Source organism: Phoca vitulina, unplaced genomic scaffold (assembly GCF_004348235.1).
Source record: "Phoca vitulina isolate PV1807 unplaced genomic scaffold, GSC_HSeal_1.0 scaffold2, whole genome shotgun sequence".
Lineage (NCBI taxonomy): Eukaryota > Metazoa > Chordata > Mammalia > Carnivora > Phocidae > Phoca > Phoca vitulina.
Window position 1 is genome coordinate 61996851 of NW_022589705.1, and position 16945 is coordinate 62013795.

Genomic DNA, 16945 nt, shown 5'->3' on the forward strand with positions numbered 1-16945 from the left:
ACTAGCCAAGTGTTACAACTTATAATAAATTAACCCAAAGAAAAAATAACTTTATATATATATATTTATATTGTATATACACATACACACACAACAGAATGACACAATAATATGCTTCTTCCCATAGTTTAAGTAAACAAATAAGTAGTCTAGCCAATCTAGCTATATTTGATCTCGGCCATAGGCATCATCACATCGGCGATTAAATAAATAAGTGTTTCAAGCAACATAAACAGTGTTTCAAATGTACCAACACAGCCCAATTCTATCAGCATGGGCTACAAAGTGAATTTGAAAATTCCTTAATGAATTTAAAGCAAATGTATCTTTTGTTTTCCTCTCCTAAACACATTACATTTAACTATGATACTAAGATATGTAAATAATTTCGTAGCACCTACTGCTCAAACTAAGGAAGTTTTAGATCAAAAGGAAAATTAATCTTTTTAATTTTTGTTCTGCTGACATCCCATACTGATGACTTAAAGAAAAACTGTCTTTCAACTCATCTCCTTGCTTTTGGGTTTTGACTGTGGGGAACTGTGGTACCCTGGGTAGAACGAACACTCCTTTCCCCTAGTAATTAATAATTTTTTTTATTATTATTACATGCTATGAAAAGATATGAAGATCATATGTTTATAGCCCATCCTTCAAAAAACAGTCTACGAATCCAGTTTAAAACACACATCTTGATCTCTAAAAAGTTACCAGTGCAGTATGAACGCGACAAAGTTGTCAATTTCCCCTAAATTAGCCAGTCAAAATATTTTTTTCTCAAATCCAGATTCTCTTGTAAAAATTCTTTATATTTTATAAAAATAGATTTTTCTTGAAACCCATTTTCAGCAAAGAGACCACCTCTTTGGCAACAATGTTAATGTTATTAAATTGTTAATGTCATCAGGTATCCCCCTTGCCCCCATCCCCTAACAGAAGACTGTTTTTAGTTCACATGATATAAAAGAAAAAAGGAAAAATAAAAAAATTTGCAAAAGTTTTTTTTTTCATTTTTGCAATTTTTATTATTCCTCTTTAATTTGTGTGGGGGTTTTTTTTTTTACCAATCTGATTGGATCAACTTTTTTGACAAAAAAGAAAAATCTTTTTTTTCTTTCTTTGAATCCCATTACTTTGTAAAAATTGTTTTATTTTTGTTATTTTTTTTTTGTTTTTTGTTTTTCTTCTTCAAATGAGCGAATGGTCATCTTAAAAAGACCCACCTTCAAGGAAGGTAGTAAAGTTAGCTGGCTGGGTTAAAATCCCTGCACATCGCTATCTATGTATATTATATTCAACAACGACAGCTATGAAAGAACATTCAATGCATCAAAGGTATTTTTTTGTATTTTTTTTCTTTTTTTCTAAGCATTATAAAATCCTTTCCTGGTACACCTCAGGATAATCCAATGTTTTAATACTTAGGCAACACTGGCTTATAAAGTCCATGGTTGAATATAAGCCTCGAAAAGTTTGTTTCTCTCTCTTTTGCGTGTGCGTCTATGTGTGTGTGTGAGTGTGTGTGTGTGTGCGCACGTGTGTTTTGTTCGTATATATTTATATATATATTTTAATAAGTAAGGATGGGAAATTCAGGACTTGTGGGCTTTGTTGGTTTTAAAGGAAACTTGCAACACTCGGTCTCCTAGGCGGTACCCGTTGAGGCTGGCAATGGCCATGGCCGCCTCGTCATAGTTGGTCATGGTGACAAAGCCGAATCCCTTGCACTTGTTGGTGTTGAAGTCGCGGATGACCTTGACGTTGTTCACTGCGCCGAAGGGGCCAAAGAGCTGCCAGAGGACACTCTCGTCGGAATCAGGGGACAGGTTGTAGACAAAGATGCACCAGCCTGTTCCCGTGTGACCAGGGATGTTCATTCCCACAAGGCTTGTCATCCCGTCGATGGTGATTGGGGAGAACCTGGGGGGACAGGCAGAAGGGGGGACTGGTCCAGACATCAGTCTGACCACGGATAACACACAGATGCACAGACACAGACATGGGGCAGAGGGCTGAGTGAGTGTTTGCAGGAGAGTCTTCAGGGTTTAAAAACCAAAATGCAAAAAGTAACGTCTGTGGCATTTTTTTCTGAATGGAATGGCTACACTGGCTAAGGTCTGGATATGCCAAGAGAAAGGCTAGGTCAATTCCTAATAACCATAAGGAACTCCTAGAGCAAGGCTCTATCATACTTCTACCATGGTATGTGGTCATAGGGTACTCCACCCTGACCCTTAGCCTCCCTCCCCCAACAACAGACAAGAAGCTCTTGGGAGGAGGGGCTCTATTTAATTCATCCTGTTGCTCTAGTTATTTATTCAGTGGGGCACGTATGAGAATATCACAGACACAGTAACGCAGAGGAAATACTCAATAAATACTTATTGATTGCATAAGTGAATAACATTGGTGGATATCAATGCTTGGGAAATTTTATTTATTTTTTAAGGCAGATTAGGGGATGGCCCTAGGAGTGCTCATGTCTACCATCTTTGCAGTCCCCTGACTTATGGTTGTCAAAGATCTCTTGATATTTTGAGGAGAGAGACACATGAGAATGAACAGATATACCTTGTTATTAATCAGATGGGTGGCTCATGTTTCATTTAGCATCTATTCAAAGGAGTTCCCCCCAAGCTCCCAAGCAATAATAATAAAGACGTATCACTCCTTGATGCTATATTATCTGGAATTCATTTCTAAGCATCACAGGAATGAGATTTCAAGTGGTTTGTGCATTTATATGTCTTAAATTAGAAAAGCTGAAAACTGTTATTTGCCCTATTACAACTACTTTTGTAGTAGGCTTTGAAATCTCAGTTTTCATGTTATCTTGAAAGGAAAAACAACCCTTCAAATGCTATTCACTGTCTGATAAAATATATCCATGTGTGATTCATAATGGATGCATCGGATTAAGTTACCAGTGCCTACAGCAGAAAAATATTTGTTAACATTTTGTTTTATACCAAACATAGACAGGCATTTGGGCCCTACCCATTGACTAGTGTCTTGGTTTTCATGTGGTTAGGTTTTGGTGTTTTATTTCTGAAGAAAGTGAGGAGGAGAGGAAGAAAAAACTGGAGAGAGAATGGGATAAAGTGTGATCTAGGACTTTTTGTTGTTGTTTTAGTTTGGTTTCTGGTTTTTAGAGGGGGGGAGGGGCAGAGGTAGAGAGAGACTCCTAAGCAGGCTCCATGCCCAGAGCGTAGCCCGATGTGGGGCTCGATTTCACAACCCTGAGATCATGACCTGAGCCAAAATCAAGAGTCAGACGCTTAACTGAGCCGCCCAGGTGCCCGTAGGGCGTTTTAAAAAATAAGCAAATATTCTTGGAGATTTGAAAGTCCTAGGAAAGAACAGTTCTGCATCTAGAATTTAGATAATCAAATGGCTGCTGAAGATATGCTAAACATAACAACTCAACAGGTACTATTTTGGCATTATTCACTAAGTCGATCTTCTCTCTTGCTTAAAAACAAGTAACAAGACAAAACGAATAAACATCATGGTAAGGTATCTTAGGAGGGCAAATCCATGTCTATGATTTATTTGCATTATTTCTGAAGACTGTCTTCTCAACCTTCTCTCCTCCAACTGAGTGAACTGATTCCTTCCAGTTTAAAGGTAGAGAACAGCGAGGTATTTATTTTAAGGCCAAAGTCAGGAGCCAGCAAAGAGGTTTCAAGCAGAGTCTCCACTCTGGTTGGTAATGGCTACCTGGAGCGCTTCGATAGGACGGAGTCCGGCCCCAAAGCTGGGTCTAATAGGAGAAGAGATGCTCTTACTGACTAGCGAGGCTGCAGCTGTGCCTTCTCTGGCCTCAGCACGCATAAGCATCACTCCACACTTGGTCCATACTTGGTGCCGCCTCCCTGAAGGTAGACGGGGGCAGAGGCCAGAGGTGGGAAAAATGTAAAAGCGGGAGTGGGAAGAGGCAAGCAGTGTGCCGACATGTGGAAGTAATTCCCAGTTACCGTCACTGGTGCCAGGCTTGAGACTGGCCAGCGAAGCCAGCAGGCCAACTACTCCCTCCACTGTGTGCCGGTTTCCAGAGTCGGGGTACTTACCATGCGTGGCCAAGTGGTGAGAGCACTGGGAGTGTGACTGGGACTATTAGAGACCACATCTCTTTGCCTGACTGTACGAAGGGGAATTAAAGTGTGCAGCTCTACTGAGCAGGATGATGAAGATGCTATGTCCCGAGCAGCTCAGTGGAGCTTATCAAAAGCACATATGGGACTCTCATGGACACAGTGACATAACGCACTCAACTTCCCAAGATTCAGCTTTCAGGCTAGGTCTGGATCACTCTTGTGACTGCATTCAGAGAGCCCCACAAACCTTGATTCTATTTGAGCCCCCAACCCCACAGAAAGGCTTTACATGAAAGAAACCGCAAGTTTAAAACATAATACATGTATAACCAAGGGAGAATTTATAGGAACTGTTAAAACCTGTAACAAAAGAAACTCCTGGTTGAGGTGCACACAGATACACTTCGTTCTCAGGCTGTGCCCTGAAATGCACACTGAGGTGGGGGTGGGAGTCAGCAGGTCATCCACACGTTTATTCATGCTGTGGCCAGGGCTGGTAGTCCAAAATCTAATTTTTCCACTGACAATCATAAGATTGTCAACCATGATTAGCAAAATGTTCTAATTTTGATTTGCTGGAATCTGCCCTCTTAACTGAATCTTGGCATTGCTAATGCAAAACAGTTGCTGTGCAAGTTTGCAAAATCAGCTGGCAAAGAGTAGCAGCCTTCTCCCTTAGGGGAGCCGTCCAGAGAACCAGATTATCAAGGGCTTGGTAGCTGTGGCACCTGAACCATAGGAGAAGCCCACCTGCAAATAAAAGAAAAAGTGAAACACACAAACACACTTTGTGTGCCCTAAAAGAAACAAAACCAACTGAGGTCTGAAATTAAAATTAAGAATTTGACATGCTGGTGGAGGAAAAAAGAAGAATTAAAAAAAAAAAAAAAGTAAAGTTAGTGAATTAAAAAAAAAAAATTTCTAGCCCCAGTCTGTGCCAACACGGACATCTGGCAATCTGTGGAGTTTTAATTACCTCTTTACGCCATAGGCCATATTAAGCAAATTGTCCAGCCTGCAAAGAGAAGGAGGGTCTCTGGGTTAATGCCTCACAGATGGCAAGATCGCTCAATGGAACTATTAATAAGAATGCTCCATTTTCAAAGAAGAAAAGCTCAACAACTTTCCCCAATGCTTAGGAGTCTATCCACTGGTAGTTTCCCCCTTTTCTGCCTCCAACTATGAGTAATTCATGTTCAGGTCAATGCTAGAGTTTAAAGCAAGTGTCTAATGAAGCTCCCTTTCTTTAAAGGTCTGAATTAATCCCGCTCCCCGCTCCTCTCAGCACATTTGTGTGGATTTCATTTTATATTGTGTGTGAAGCTGTTAAAAGGGGGCAGCTTCTTAAGTTGTTCACCTTTTATTACAATTCACCTTTTATTGCAATTAAACTTGTGAATGAAAGGAATACACGTGCATGCACAATGCATATCAGAATGGATCTTTTCTCTTAGTCTAGCTACATTAACTAAATCTTACCACACACATTTTTGGGGGGAAGGAGGAGTTTAGGGGTTAAGATTTTTTACAATTAGCTTACTATTTACAACCTGAAAGCTCCTCCTAGCAAATTGCCATTATGTTATAATCTCCCTCATGTTCAGTATTTTACTTGGGGACAAGCTATTCACACCATGGGGCAGTAGTAACCATAGTTTCCACCATTAGAAGCCTGCTGGAAAGGCTTTTTACATAAATACTGCATGTGCTCTCACACAAAATAAAAATTAGATGACTTGGACTCTTCATGAAATCATTAACCCTTTCAAATTCCCAGGACATGGGAGGACGCTACTGAGGCTGATTTTCCTCCTCCTCATGGCCAGATGGAGGGCCTACTATCTTTCCATGTGATGTTTGAAAGTGAGGGAAAAAAAAAACAAAACAAAAACCCTTTCATTAAAGAGCAGTTGGGACATGGGTGGAATAAAAGAATTATTTAGAATTATCATGGGTAGGTCAAGAATGTTCTTATCTCTTGTACAATAAAGGCAGTCAAGTTTGGACTGCCCTCATGAAGTGAAACCTGCCTTTCAGAAATGTCCCAGGAGAAGGGAAGTGCCCCATTGCACTGGGAGGGTTGGGTGCCTGAAGGAAACGTTAATAAGACTTAGGAAAATCTTCCTTCTTGTCTTCCCAGAATCTGCTGACTTAACAGTCAGAGTGAAGTTAACACACAAGGGAGTACCTATGCTACAGAGTTTCCTGCAGAAAAAAGGAGGACAGGCCAAACCACTCTCCCTGACAAGGATCTGTCTCCTGGCCTACACTTTTCTTTGACTTTATTGAAAGCCACTCCCTCAGCCTTAAGTCTAAGCTGTTGAATGTGGTCACTTATTTGTGATGAACTCCTGTTGGAACCTTCTGGTTTGGTTAAATGTAGGAATTTTGTTTTAATCCAAGAATCTGAAGTTTAACCACAGTCACAGCGGTAAGTTGAAAGGGGGCTTGGAAGAGCATCTGGTCCAACCATTTCATGGTACAGCAGTGGAAACTGAGGCCCGGTGGGGAGGTTCACACAGTGACTCCTGGGGGTGGAGGTTCTTAACACTTGCCCCATCTTTCAGGGCTGTGGGTTTCCCTGGCCCTTGCCCAGCTCTGCACTCGTGTAGCAGGGCCCTTTCCCCCGTGGGTGTGCCTACCTGAACCTCTGGGCCTGGTGGTGAAGTGGGCCAGGGTAGCGCCGGTTGGGGGACTGGTAGAGCTGGGACAACAGGGCCTGGCTGGACTTCTGGCTGGGGTTGTTGGCAAACTTCACAGTAATCGGTTCCGTAGCACCGCTGGGCTTCTGGCCATTCAGCCCTTTGATGGCTTCTTCCGCCTCGATTCTCTTGTCAAACCGGATGAATCCCACCCCTCTGGACACTCCTAGGGAAAGAGAAAGAGCCTTCATAAAGAGTGAACAAACCAAACTGGTTGAACATCTCTGGGAAGAGATGGGCAGGGCCCCAGGGATATTCTGTGGGGAGTCAGCCCATTGGTGGCGCCAAGGCTGAGCCTGGCTCCCTGCATCTCTCTCACCATCAAAACGCATCTGCCTATGTTTCTGCTATCGTGGCTCTGGACAGGTGACTCCCACCCACAGAACACAGGCACCTCTCACATCCATTCCAGCCTCTAAAACCGGCCTGCTCAGTCCTTGTCTCCCTCTAGTTGCTGTAACCCATCACCCACTGTCCAGTTTCTAGTCCTACAATGCGCCCTCCACACCTAGCGACTACATAATCTATTTGACAAGCAAACTCTGACCACATGATACCCTTTAAAAACATCCTTTATACATTTTTCCTAACTTTTCAATTTACCCTCTGCATGGTACCTGTTCCTCATTGCCCCCCACTCCACACACAGAGTAACAACCCCCCACCATACACACACACACAAAACCCTTCTGTGGCTCCATGTTGCAGAGATGGAGTCAGACTTATTAGCATGGCATTTAATGCCCCTGATGATGTGGCCCCAAGTGCCCCGTGGAGCCTCAGGCCAGCCATACTTGAACTGCCACACATTCCTGGAACTGGTTGTGTTCTTCCTCGAATCCATGCCTTACGATATGTCCTCTCCACCTATTCTACAGGATACATTACACCCACCTAGAATTCTCTATCCCTCCTTTGTGCCAGATAACTGCAAGTCATCCTCCAAAACCCTGCTCAAACATCACCTCCTCGACGGAGCCCTCACGACAATCCTGGCTGGGCACAGCACACGGGGACACGGGACAGCCCCCCGAAGGTGCGCATCACACTGGAGTCCTGCAAGGGCAGGACTATGCCTCCTTCATCCCTGGCAGAGTCCCTCTGCGATGTCTGGGGGCAGAGCTGGCTTCAGTAAGGGTTTGTCACATGAGTTGAATGATAAACACATGCTAAACTGCTCTCGGGGGGTGTTTTAAATTGGGATCAAATGTGGAGTAGGTGAAAACATTTTGTCATCAAAAATGCAACCCAGGGTGGCTTACATTTCTTACTGAGACGTGGTGGTTGCCTTTCTTTATGATGGACAGAGTACCACAGTACCAGGCCCTGGCTTCATGTCCCTGCACTGCTACTAACTAGCTGGGCAGAAGTCAGATCCCCACTTTGGACCTCTCTTTTCTCATGTGTGAACTGAGGCAGCATGAGGTTCCCTCTAGCTCTATCATGCTATCATTGGAGCCGAGCTCTAATACAGGTTCTTTTCACATACAGAAGTAATGTTACTTGGTTGAGGGTTGAAAGAGACTTTGAAGGTCATTCAGTCCCACTCACAACCTCATGCCTGAATCCTCTTTACAGCCCTGCCAAGTAGTTTAGCTGCTGCTGGAACAGTTCCCATGATGGAGATCTACCTCCTAAGACGGCCCATTTTAAATGTGGGCATTTGAATGATAAGAAGTCTTTCTCCTAAGTCAAAAATCTGTGTACGCATGACCCACATCCTTTACCCTAAGTAACCATTATCTCTCTGCTCCTATGGGTCACAGGGCTCTAGCTGTGGCATTGAGACACAAGGAAAGAAATGACAAAGAAACACTTAACCTGTGACTTGATCAACCAGGATTCGAGAGGTGATGATACGGCCATATTGCGAGAAAAGCTGCTCCAGTTCCTTCTGGGTCATGGTTTTGGGAAGGCCGCTAACGTAGAGGTTAGCATCCCTGATTGAGGCAGAGCTCGGACGGGCATATGAGACCTAGGAAAAGGCAAGAGGAGCTAAATCCATTATAGCAACACCCTCCAAGTAGAGGCTGAGTCAACCACTGAGATGGCAGCCCCTCGTCTATCATTCTAACTCGTGGTGTCAGTTTAAATAACTCAGTAGTTCAGATTCTTAGCTACTCTTGTAATAGTAATGAGAATCAGGAGAACAGCAATAGAGGAACAAAAGAAGAGTTGCCGATAACTTAAAACAAATGCACAGATAAGGGTCTCTAAGTGCAGAACAAAATAGCTACTGTATGGCGGCTGTTAAATGCAGAACTACCCACGCATGGAGTTCTGAAGATTTACCTCCTGCATGTGGGTGTATAGATGATTTACTGTATCCAACACATAATAATCTTTGAATAAACCAAAAAAAAAAAAAAAAAACCCTCCACGAATTTCTGCTCTGCAGATTCTCTCCTTGCCACCCTCCCCACCCCCAAGCCCTTCGTCTTCAACACATTAAAGTGATCAGGTTCTCTGCAAGATTTTTTATGTCCCATCCTTTGTGTTGTTCCAATCTGCTCTCACAAGGTCTGCTCTCGCAAGACAAAGTGCCGGTGAAATGGGGCTTCATGAACATCTGCTTGTGAAACTGGATCTGTGACCTTGTCATAACATCTGCAAGAACCAGTTGCCATCTAACTTTGAGGAGGACCAGATAAAGCCACAATCAACAAAATGAGGGCAGGGGGGAAAGGAGGGAGGGAGAGGGCAGGGGGAGAGAGAAGCGAGCCTCACGGATGGTTATAATAAGTTCGACTTTGTAAATTTGTCCTCCCAGATCTCTCAACTGCTTTTTTTTCCCCCAAAAAGCTAACACAGAAGTGTAAACAGATCTGAAATTCCATCTGCAAGAAGCCAAATCTGTAGCAGTACACATAAGCAAAGCAAACCCCAGCAGTCATTAATTTTAGACTTTCATTTACTTATTTATTTATTTTTTAAGAAAACAACATCAGACATTTGAAATATAATTTACAGCTAGTCTAACAAAAGCACTTTCCTGCTAAAGCTATTTCTGGGGCAGTTATGGCTCAGAATAGATGATGAAAACAGTCATTTCAGAGCACATCTGACAATGTTAGACAGGAAGGGACCTATATGCCTTAGCATTTTTCAGTTGGGAGTTTTATTTAATCCATATAACCAATTTACAAGGCCTGCTAAGACTACAGGGGTGAGTGAGTGTGTGTATGTGTGTGTACTGTGCACACACATGTGTACAGAAGAAAGTGTACGTGTTAAACTGGACCCTCGGCATCCCAAGAACTAACCTCAGGCAGTGAAGCCAACCTTGCATCTGAGAATGGGTCTGGTGGTGGATCTAGCAAAGAGGAACGAAGGCTGAGCAGACCCCTCACCCTTGGCACTCTCCCTCTCCAGGACAGAGATGCCGGGTCCCTTTATGGGTTCCACACTGAAAAATAAATGTTGACTCCACAGATAAAATGATGTGAGTGATGAATCTGGCCCACTGGTCTCCTCCTGCTGATGGAGCGAGTCAGCCTATCTGCAATGTCTACCCCTTCCAGCAACTCAGGGGTGGCCTCTGTAAGCTCTTTCCCAGCACAAGGCTGACATGCAAAGGGACCTTTACATGGCCGGTCCTCAGGGAGTGGGGGCTGAAGGACCGAGAGTCTCATGTGACTGCTTGGACAGAACATCACTCTACATAAGCCTCTCCTACCCCATCCTTTAAAGAACAAAGTCTTTCAGGTTATAACCCAGCAGAACTATTTTTTAGGCATGAGAAGGGAGGGGTAGGTAGAAGGAAAAAAGACCGTTGTAGTGATATGTTCATCGTAATAAGAGTTACACCTGTCTCACCCCTGCCAATTACTAGACAAATTAATTATCTGAATGACATTTGTGCTGCCCCAAAACATACCCTCCTACTTCTATGTCTTTGCTTGTGGGGAAAATTTGCCACCTACTTTCTCAGGCCCTGATCCTATTCTCCTTTAAGGCCCAGCTCCAATGTCATCTTCTCTAGGCAGCTTTCCCTGATCTTACCTCCTCCTAAAAATCCCCCTTGTAGGGCTCTCAGTGAACTGCACCCATGGTACTTACTTAACCCGTTTGGACCTTGATTCACCATCTTTCTATCTAGTCTGCTGATCATCTAGTTGGCTGATCTCCTTGTGGTCATGGGGTGTGTGTGTGTGTGTATGTGTGTGTGTGTGTGTGTGTGTGTGTGTGTTATTCATCTTTGCGGCTCTAGCTCCCATCATAGAGCCTGGTACCTGCAGAATGCTCAACACCTACGGAAAGAATAAATGAACATACCCACAAAACATAATAAATGATGTGGGCCTTAATGACTCTTTGGGGCTAACTGCAGCTTAGATTCCTCCACTTAGGGGGATCAACAAGAGTTAAGCATCCAGAATCATAGCTGTGTTTCCCTATTAAGCTAAGAACTAAGGGACAGGTTTCCTATTCCCCAGTGTCTGGGGTTGGTTGGAAGGACTGAAAGAAGACTGTTCTACGACTAGACACCACCTAGAGGCCTTCTCTTAGCGAACATTTCCCGAGGATCTACTATGAACCAGGCACAGTGCTGTGTGCTGGGAATGCACAACAAGCAAGAACAAGGAGTGGTCTCTTGCCCTAAAGGATTTCCAAGTCCAGTGGGGACAACAGACAACACACAGGAGGTACCCAATAAACATGAGTCGAATGCAAGAATGGTACACATAAGGACCAATTATCACAATGCCCCAAGATGTGTGCTATTCCAGGGCTATATCGCTGGGACTGGAACACTGAGAAGGGGAGACTAATACCCCTTTTAATTAAGGGTTAAAAGGGCCAGGAAAGAGACAGAGCTGAGGTGAGACAGGTGTGTGGTGGGGTCAGGGAATGGTGGCCTTATGATAGCCCTCCTCTGCTGTGAGGACAAATAAGATGATGAAGGTCAAGAGCTTAGTGCTTGCTTGACACCCAATAAATGCGCAATGGATAGTAATGACCCTGACACCCAATGGTCTGGGAAGCCAGAGCTGGGGGAGGGCGTGGGCTGGGGACAGACCTGCTAGGAAAAGAAGCTGGCACTGGAGAGTCTATGACAGAACCAAAACCATTTCCCCAAGCCTCATCCAGGGAGAATTACTGCCACAGATCACAGCCACAGAGCAATAACAAGTCCCAAAGGGAAAGAGCAGCACTTCGATCATTCACCAAACCTAACTCTTGCTTAGTTTTTCTCCTTTACTTGGAACCTTAAGTCTCTTGTTCTCTTAGTCCCCTGTCCAGGAAATCTGTAGAAGTGGGTGTGGGTAAAAATGGCAGAAAAGGGATCTCCCTACATTGGATATCGAACTGCTCGTCCTGGTATTTGCACTTTTCAAGTGTCCTCATACATTTATGAAATCCTGAGTGACTACAGGTGTCAGGCACATGGTTGCACTAAAACATTTCTCAAAACTGATCCACTTCTAGCCCCGGCAGAGAGCCAGCCTTTGCTAGTTTGTTAACCCCATTAAACTCGTGGCCTAGAGCCCAGGGCTTCCAAAGCTGAAGGCAGCACCCTAGAGAATCCCGTGCCTCAGACCATCAGGATTCTACTCGCTTCATTCATCCAGAATCTCTGAAGACAAGACTGGCATTTCTAGGCTGGCACTGATCTTGCTCTGGAGCTCCGAAAGAGCTAGGAGTGGGGAAGCTACTCCTCTCTCTCTCGGTAAGGGTGACCCAGAGGCAGGTGACTTTACAAATGACCTTGATAAAAGATTTGTCGTCTCTCCAAACTCCCCATCTCTGCAGGCTTACCCTAACCTCGACGCCCCGCAAGAGTGACAGTACAGTGTGGAGTTTATGAGCCCCGACTGTGGGCTGGCTCTGGCACTCACTAGCTGTGTGACCTTGGGCAAGTAATTTGATCTTGATAAATCTCAGTTTCTCTACTGGTATAAAGGGGGACAATTTTCTTTCGGTGAGTTATTGTAAAGAATTGAGATAATAGATTTGATGTGTATAGCGCATTCCTAGAATTTAGTAACTATAATGTAAATATTATTATGTGGTAAGTACTACAGGCTTTGTGGGCCAATGTGGGACTCTAGCCCCCATTGGGACACACCTTACAATTTTACGGCACAAGCGAACATCTGGGGTACCACCAGCGGGCACCTACAGAGGCACCGCTGTCCTCCTCCGTCAGCCTGGGGGAGTCTGGGTCATCCTTTACTACTTCACTGCCATGAATTTCCTCTAGCACATTCCCACAGATTCCACTGCACTTCCCATTTCCCAAAGTGACTTCGTAAGGCTGCTGTCAGTGATTCTCACCGAGGTGGTACAGTAGGCGCTAGCATCCGGCCCAGGGCTGCGGGCTGCCCCGCCCACACAGCACTCACAGGTCCCGTCACCTGCTCACAGCCAGGGGTCGGCCTGGGCAGGGTGGGAGGAACAATGCAGCCTGGGGAAAACATTTCCCGAGTCCTCTGGCAACCCCTCGCCCCCTGTCTAACCTGCCACGGTACAGAAAAGGGACAGGGCTTGGAAAGCATGCTAAAGGCTTGGTTTTGGGTACCGGGAGACTGGTAAGATAAGAAAAGGCATCCTTCTCTGCCTTGGGAAGGGGCTCTTCTCAAATCCTGGCATTAGAAGATGAGAGTTAATTCATTCCTCCTCTTTCGGGACAGTTCCTGCTGGCAGGCCCCGTGCTCGCGCTGGTGGAGCCTCAGCTTCAAGGACCCCACGGCCCGGTGAGGAAGTGAGCAAATAAATGAAGAGTGCAGTACAGAGGGCTGTTCCCAGCAAGGGGTTACTCATTTCCCACTCCCAGTGTCAGCATCCATGTGGAGGGAGACCCCGGAGTAGCAGTCTAGGCCTCTCAGTTCCCCCTTACCTCCTCCTCTCTGAGGGAGGACTGGAGGGACCACTTGGAACAGGCTTCGGTAAGGGCAACGGGCTCGGGAGCCTCAGCCGCTGCCTGCCTCCTCCCTTCTGGCAGCCAGATGCCAGCTGGAAGCGCACTTTCTGTTTCGGGCTCTATACGATGGGAGCAGGCTCCGCTCTCATATGGGGAGGCCTGTGGTGTCCACAGCACCTGTGACAGGGGCTGTCAGTCTGTCAAAGTGTGGGGTTCTGTGTCAGGAAGCCCATTGTGTTCAGGAAATCCATCCGGGACGTAATCCGTAATAAAGGTGACCTTAGGATTTAATAGGCTTTTCTTTTTTGTCTTATCTCTCCATTGGTTTACAGCTAGGACGTGGGAAACAAGGGCATCACTTGTTAGACCCCTTCGAATTATAAGAAGGATCTCTATCATTGACTGGATGTTTTCATGGGCTAGGCATTCTATTCACAGAACTGCTAATCTCTACAGCCGTGCTTCATGGTAAGAGGAAATAAAGGTGACAGGTGCCATTGGTGATCCCAGCAGAAAGCATTATCCTTGAAATCCGCTTCACAGAAACTTGGTGCTGGAAGTGGCCTCAAAAGTTCTGGGCGAGATCCCACGCAGCAGGCTACCTGCCTTATATGTTACACAGGAAGCTCACTGCTTCATGAGGCGCCTGCCCCAGCACTGGCCATCACTGATTATGGGCAAGCTCATCCTTCTACTGAGTTCAAACGTGTCTCTTCTACAGCTCCCATCCTTCTCTTATTTCTATTCTAGCTCCACACACTAGAAGCATCCTTCCTGTCCGCATCACCCCTTATTCTGTGGGTTTCTCTCACTGATAGGTGCTAGTTGGAGCAGAGACAGGCCACTCCAAGGAAGTTCTTGTTTGTGTTACTTTAACTGACACTGAGCATCTATTCTGGAATGGAAAAGAGACAAAGGTTAAGAGCAAGGGTTTTGGGGCTAGAAAGATATGGATTTAAATCCTGACTACTTACTAGCTGTGTAAGCTTGGGGTAAGTCACTTAACCTTTCTGAGCTGTATCGCTTGAATAACATAGTTTAGAAGCTTTCTAACAGAACACTTGGAGCATTAAACAAGCTAATGCATATAAGATCTCTAGGCATTATGGGGCGCCTGGGTGGCTCAGTTGGTTAAGCATCTGACTCTTAATTTCAGCTCAGGTCATGATCTCAGGGTCATGAGATCAAGCCTGGTGTCCAAGCTCTGCGCCCAGCAGGGAGTCTACTTGAGATTCTCTCTCTCCCTCTTGCTCTGCCCCTCACCCTGCTCTCTCTCTCTCCCTCTCCCAAATAAATAAATAAATCTTAAAAAAAAAAAAAAAGGTTCCTAGGCACTATGCCTGGCACACAGGAAGTGCTCAATAAATAGCAGCTTTGATATAACTGCTATGGCCTTATGTGAGACGCTGGGGGCACAGAGATGAATACAACAGTCCCTGTCATGTAGAACTATTAGTCTAGCAGAGGAGACACACACAGAGACCTATCTTTTCAGAAGATCAGGCTGCAGATTTTCCCCAATCTGTTGTAACACCCTACTCTCTGAGTGAGCACAAACTCCCCAGAGCATACGGATCCCAGGGGGGATATTCACTCCAAAGAGCCCAGGAGAATGGCAGTGGAGCATAGACTCTGGCACTGCCAGGGCCTTCGAGGAGCACACGCTTGCAGGTACCTCAGATCCCACCTCCAGGAGCAGGGAGAGAAGAAAGAAGCCAGCTGGCTCCTAGAAACAACAGCTTTGATTGTGAGGATCAGCTTACCCCTGTGCCCTGCCCACAGGCAGAACAGGTGTCTGCTTATGAGGCCCCATTCCTCATACTTTCCCCCACCTGTCACCTGATACACGATATTCTTTTATCAGGGGCAAGAACCAATGGGAATGTTTCTAATGAGCCCCAATGATGCCACTTCTCCCTGCTCAAAACCTTCAGTGGTTCTCCAGCACCTTGTGATGGATGATCAAATCCCTCATTTTAGCATTCAAGGCCCTCCGGGATCTGGGCCAACTTCTCACTTCCTGCTAACTCTCCATGCACCCTGTGCCACAGTTCAAATTTAAAAAGGTCAGTTTTCTGAATATGCACTTAAGGTTTCTACTTCTGTCTTTGTTCTTGCTATTTGCTCATCATCATGTCAAAATGAACCCCTCCCATCCCTACAGACCAGGCCTGAATGCTGCCTCCTCCAGGAGGCCCAGGCACGAAGGACTGCCGTCTCCTTGAACTCTATAGATGATACACATTTCCATGGCTGCAGCTATCATAATGCCTCCATCGTGGAGTTCAAGACTATCCAAGAATATCATGAGAGTATCTGGCATACAGTAAGCTGGATAAACATTTCTTTTAAAAAAATGGTGTAGTGATCTGTTCGTATGCCTACAACTTTAAAAAAGTCCATTAATTACCAAGGGGCCTTACTTAGTACAAGGATCTCACCGCCTGTCAGAAAGTAGAGATGTGCTAAAGGTTTCATGGGCTGGTTGGCGGAAGAGCTGGTCTCAGAGCTGAAGACACTCAGTCTTCTCACTAAACTGCACCTCCTGATTCTTGCTTTATGGAAGACTGATAAGGTGACTATCGCCACGTGGGAGCCCCATTATACTTCCCACTATACAAAGCCTCTATATATGCTGCCTGAGGCTTAATAAGGCTCAAGACTCTTTCCTTACTTTTGTAGTGCATCTTTGAAGCATGTACATCTCTGAAACATGTAGATGGGAAAAAGTCTTCCCCTCTCATGTAATTTTCACCTAGGGGTAACCCTATTCACTTTTGTCTTCATTCTGGGGAGCATTACTTGGGCAACCCACTATAAACTCTGATGACCCAGAAGTGAGATATTATTTGTTCCATTTTCTGGATGACAAACTCTGGCTCAGCGAGATCAAGTACTTGTCCAAGGTCACATAGCCAGATGAAGACAAAGCTGGATATGACTCCAAGTTCTGGGATCTTTCCACTATGTCAGGCTAATGTGGACAGTGAAATAAAAGCTATGTGTTTGGCACAGACGGCCACTTTCCTGGAAAGTTACCAAGGTGACAAGATCACGCTATAATATTTTATTAGTTAGATTGTCAGAGCCGGAAGACACCATTTTATTAGTTAGATTGTCAGAGCTGGAAGATGAGGAAATGCATCCAGAGAAGTAAAGTAAGTTGCCCAAGGTTATCCTGGTGGTTTTGACAGAGGTGGGACTTGACTGACTCTTCATCGTAACTCAGAGCTCTTTTGAATGGACAACAAAGGGGAAGGGAAGTGGGATTGGCTCTATGA

At 45.0% G+C, this 16945-nt stretch overlaps 1 protein-coding gene across 6 annotated transcripts in view; it reads right to left on the bottom strand.

Annotated features, from left to right (window-relative positions):
* Positions 1–1121: 1121 nt before the first annotated feature.
* ELAVL4 (ELAV like RNA binding protein 4) overlaps positions 1122–16945 on the bottom strand; it is a 139588-nt gene continuing 123764 nt past the window's right edge. For 4 of the 6 annotated variants that reach the window (XM_032429361.1, XM_032429370.1, XM_032429378.1 and 1 more), the window contains exons 4-7: positions 8621–8774; positions 6740–6965; positions 5074–5112; positions 1122–1962 (exon numbers count right to left, since the gene is read on the bottom strand). In XM_032429361.1, the coding sequence (XP_032285252.1) occupies positions 1593–1962; positions 5074–5112; positions 6740–6965; positions 8621–8774 (789 nt within the window). In that variant the 3' untranslated portion in view covers positions 1122–1592. The remainder of the gene's footprint in view (positions 1963–5073; positions 5113–6739; positions 6966–8620; positions 8775–16945) is intronic. The other 2 variants (XM_032429396.1, XM_032429388.1) reach the window with 1 other exon arrangement.